This window comes from Marmota flaviventris, chromosome 3 (assembly GCF_047511675.1).
Source record: "Marmota flaviventris isolate mMarFla1 chromosome 3, mMarFla1.hap1, whole genome shotgun sequence".
NCBI classification, from domain to species: Eukaryota; Metazoa; Chordata; class Mammalia; order Rodentia; family Sciuridae; genus Marmota; species Marmota flaviventris.
Genome location: NC_092500.1, coordinates 153,395,302 through 153,399,984, shown reverse-complemented (window position 1 = coordinate 153,399,984; position 4,683 = coordinate 153,395,302). Strand labels below are relative to the sequence as shown.

The 4,683-nt window shown below is 55.5% G+C and overlaps 1 protein-coding gene across 1 annotated transcript; it reads right to left on the bottom strand.

Annotated features, from left to right (window-relative positions):
- Positions 1–235: 235 nt before the first annotated feature.
- Positions 236–2,306, bottom strand: Hand2 (heart and neural crest derivatives expressed 2). Its single transcript, XM_027927237.3, has 2 exons — positions 1,752–2,306; positions 236–334 (listed from the first exon to the last, which is right to left on the bottom strand). The coding sequence occupies exons 1-2, from the start codon at positions 2,304–2,306 to the stop codon at positions 236–238; spliced, it is 654 nt and encodes a 217-aa protein (XP_027783038.1).
- Between the last annotated feature and the right edge of the window lie 2,377 nt (positions 2,307–4,683).

The window sequence follows — 4,683 nt, the reverse complement described above, 5'->3', positions numbered from 1 at the left end:
TATTAAAATACGGAATGCTTTTCTTCAGATATCCACTTTTTTTTTTTGGAGGGGGAGGTGGGGAGCGGATGCCTCAAAGGGGGCCAAAGAGAGGGGGAAGGAAATTGCACATAAATAAACCAGATGATCCAAATGCAAGAAGTCCTCAGAGCGGAGCCCGAGGGCTTGCCCGGAGTGCTGGGTCTGCTTCTGGCGCCTTGGACCCGACTCACTCGCTCTCTCCTCCTTCTCTTCTTCACTGCTTGAGCTCCAGGGCCCAGACGTGCTGTGGCCAGCCCGTCCGGCCTTTGGTTTTCTTGTCGTTGCTGCTCACTGTGCTTTTCAAGATTTCATTCTGGGCAGAAAGGAGGTGGGCGAGAAAAATGAAAAGAGAAATTCAGAGAGGATAACTGATCCCCCACCACCCTAGCGCTTCCTGGGTCAGAGGAAACAGTGAAAGAGAGGAGGAAAGGCTGGGGGTGGGAGTTGGGGGGATGGTTCCAAGTTCCAGTCCCTGCAGTAAGGTTATGAAGGTTTGCAATGCCCTGTCTACCGCCAAGGCCTTCAACTTGCAGCGCTCAACTACCGGATCGGCAAATTTATAAACAACCGTCCATTTTCCAGTCGTTTATGGAGGAACCGGGGATCTTTTTTTCTGACTCCAGATATATGTGTGTGTGTGTGTGTGTGTGTGTGTGTGTGTAGCGGGTGGCAGCGGTGGTTGGCGCTAAGTCTATCTTCTGTTTTCAATAGTAATCCCAGATCCACGCTCTAGGAAAACTGGGGAGGCTACTCGGCCCTGGCCTGGGCCTCTGGTCCAGCGGCATTCAGTCTGCAGCTCTGCAGTGCCTCTCCGCCAAGGCCTCTGAAATCTCGGGTTATTCGGTTATTCGGGAGGTCAATCGATTATGCAGCGATCAAAGGGCTGCTAGTCTCAAAGGAGAAAATCTCGCAAATGGAAATTATTTTTTCAGGACCTTCGTGGCAATAGCCCTGTCTACGCTATAAGAACTTGGTAGGAATCTGAGAAAACTTTAAGTGGTTCAGTGTAATTTCGAGTTACTGCTAGTAACAATGACCATAGTAATATTTACTTTTTTTTTTTTTTGGTCTTAAAATGTACAGGCTCATAAAACTAGAAATAGTGGTAGAGTATACGGATCTGGGAAATTACATTGTAGCCAAAGAGAAACTGGAGCTGTATTTTGAGGTTAAAAGTACTTATTTAATGTTTACCTTTAAGTCTTTGGGGCATAATAATGGGAGCAACCATAAAACTTTCTTAAGGCTCAGAATCAGTGGCAAACTCGTTTTTTGGACGAAGAAATGGAACCAATAGTGAAATGATTGTAATGGAGAGTTTCTGGGTGACTAACTTTAGAAATATCTTAAAGCAAGGTTGGATTGGAGGCCAAATGAGGGCTCTAACGGAAAGTGAATGAGAGGTCCGGACGGTGCGACCGGGAGATGGATCCGGACCAAGAGTTTGGGAGGCCCTTCCTAAGTGCCTGGGGGAGCAGCGATAACCCGAGGGAAGATCAGAAGCACCAAGCGTCTCTCTTAAGACCTTCTCCTCCTCCAGCTGACATCCTCCCCCATCTCCTCTGCCTATGCAGGAAACCATCCCTACCACAAACTGGTGCAAACAACCTTGGCGCTGGATGCAGCCAAAGAATGCGGGCTGCCATTTCTCAGCCCAATTGGAAAGAAGCCGAGCGCAGCTGTTCCCTATACCCCGCACCCCCTACCGCCCTCTGCCCCGCGGTACTGACCAGCTCCTTCTTCCTCTTCTCCTCTTTCACGTCTGTCTTCTTGATCTCTGCCTTGAAGGCCTCTGCCTCGCCGTTCTGGTCGTCCTTGGCCAGCAGGTCCATGAGGTAGGCGATGTAGCTGGTGGCCAGGCGCAGCGTCTTGATCTTGGAGAGTTTTGTGTCGGCGGGCACATTGGGGATGCATTCGCGCAGTTCGGCGAAGGCGCTGTTGATACTTTGAGTCCTGCGCCGCTCTTTGCGGTTGGCGGTGCCCCGGCGCTTCACCGGGCGCGGCCCCCCCAGGCCAGGAGGCCCCGCACCGGGCGGCACTCCCCCGTAATGGGAGTGGTCCAGACCGGCGGCGCCGCTGGCATACTCGGGGCTGTAGGACAGGGCCATGCTGTAGTCAGGGGGCGACATCTCGGGGTGGCCAATAAGCCAGCCATGGAAGTAGGGGTTCTCCTCGTGGCTGCAGCGGCTGGCGGCTGCGGCGGCGGCTGCGGCGGCAGCAGCGGCGAACGGATAGCCCTCATGGTGCACCACCGGGTGGTGAGGAAAACCCCCTACCAGACTCATTTCGCCCTCTGCACCCCTCCACGCGCCCCAGCGTGCGCGCAGCCCCGCCGCTCCCTCCGCCCGGGCCCCTGCTTCGGCGCCCCGCGTCCTCCCCCACCCCCCACCCCCCAGCCCCGGGGCGCCCGGGCCGGCCCGGCAGCCGCAGTGGGGGCTGCTGCAGCCCGGGCCGCGGCCCCCTGCCTGGCCAGCCGGGCCCGCCTCAGCAGCGCTGCGGCCACCAGCTCCCCATGGGGCGCGGCGAGCTGGTCCCGGCACCGTGCGCCCCTGGACGCTGCCGCCGCTGCAGCGGGCTCCCGCCTTTCTCTACAGCCGGCGCGCCGGCTCCTGCTTCCCGGGCTGCTGCGCGGAGGCAGAATCCTCTGGTGCTCATGCAAAAGTGCCTGCGCTCCGGCGAGGCTGCTTCGCGGAGTCGCGGGACTCCACCACGCTCGGGCCGCGCTCTTGGCACTGAAGCTAACCTGGAATCCGGGGGCGAGTCCGAGCCGCGGCTGGAGGAGCCGGCCCGGCTCTGCGGGGAGGCGGCAGGGTCGACAGCTCACTGCAAAGCTACCTCCATGCGACCCTCCCCTTCCCGCCCCTTCCCCTCCCCCCACCAGCTCGGTCTGGGTTCTTGGGCGCTTATTGTTTTAATGAATTTTTTGGTTGTTGTTTTGGTCCTTGAATGTGATTTTTAGCTGCGGCTAACGTGTCCACGCTCCTCTCAGGATCTCCCGGAGGGTATTCAGAGAGGTCTCAGTGAATCCATTTTCTCAGATCCTCTCCTTTCAGGGCAATGATTTGGTGCCCGGAAGGCGCCTCGGAGCTCGAAGGCGGTGGCTTGGGATCTCGTAGGGGTCTGCGCGGTGGCTGAGAGAGCTCCCGGGTGGCGGCGGCTGTTCTCCTGGGCTGGACGCCGTGAGGGGAGCAAGCGGATTTTCCCAGCAAGATCTCCATGTACAGTTACATCTTTAGGGCCGCTCGGGTTAATATATGTCGTCAGAGGCTCCTCACGCCAATCCCGGGGCGGCGGAGGCGGCGCCTCGCGCACTCCGCAATAAAACTTTTTGATGTTCACGTTGCTAATTGCGGAGGTCCTCTTCCAGGATTGGCTGTCCCTTCATAACCATAAGATAATTGAAACGGGGGGGGGGGGGCAAGGTTAAAAAAAACTTTTTTTTTTTAATCAGCCAGAGGTTAATGCAAGTGTTTAACAGATGCTTCACTATTAAAATATTTTCCCCCAAGTCTCAAATATTGAAGAATCTCGAATCAGGTATAGTATCACTCTATTTCCCCCCTCCCCCCCCCCCGGTTTTAAAAAAAAGGAACTCAGATAATACTTTTCGAAGTGTTTTGTAGGTAACCGAGCAAGAAGCGAGCAGAAGCCTAATGCAGTTTTGTGAGGGGGATAGAGGACTGAGCAGCAGGCGCGAGGACCCCAAGAAGGAGTGCCTGGGAGCGCACGAGTTCTTTTTGCGGAGGAGGATACACCGCGCGGCCGGGGAAGGGTGCTCCTTTGACCTGGCACAGGTCGGAAACGCCAGACCAGTGGCTCTTTACTTAGCCATTGAGTTACCTCGTTTAGAGATTTTTGGAGTGGCTCAGGTTATTGTGACAAGTTGGGTAGATCACGGTTGAGACCCCGGGGCAAACGGTCATACTGATTGTAAATGCTCTCATTTCCACATTCTTCAGGGACACCAGCCCCATCGGAGACTTTGGAAGATTTCAAAGTGCTGCTACCTCGATTCCCCGAATCTGTGGCGTGGACGGTATCGGTGTTCTCCTGGTTTAACTAGCCTGTTTGGTGAGTAACTGAATATTTTTTACAGCGTGTTCAGAGCTTATTTTCCAGTTTTTATGAACAAACACATAAATATATCTCTGCATTCCTGCCTCTCCCATAAAAGCGGGCATCTGTGGAAAGCAGGTTTAGTTATCGGAGGGGAACCATTAAACGCCAGTTTAAGAGGCATGCCGGGAGGATGGCTCGTGGATGTTTAGACTGCTGGCCTTGGTGATCTTGAACGCATTATAAGAGAAAATGGATCTCCACTTGTAAGTCACCGGGCCGCGGGGCACCCGGGCCGCGGCGCCCGCGTGGCGTGAGCGTCTTGAGAAAGCTCTCAAACTGCAAGGGGTGGGGTGGTCAGTGGCGGGAGCTGAAAGCACCCTTGATGCTTGGCCCCAGCCGAGAGAGGTTGGTGTGTGTCTGAGGATTCTGCCGGCCGGATGGAGTTCGGTGTGGAAAAGGGTGTCAACGGGAGCCCTCGGGCTGTAAATTAGAAGGAGTGGAGGGCAGACTGTTCAGAGGCTGGCGAGGGCCGGAAAGGCCTTGGACATAGCCAGAGTAGCCAAGAGAGATCAATGACTCCACCTTGGGCATCGCTTTTTGGGG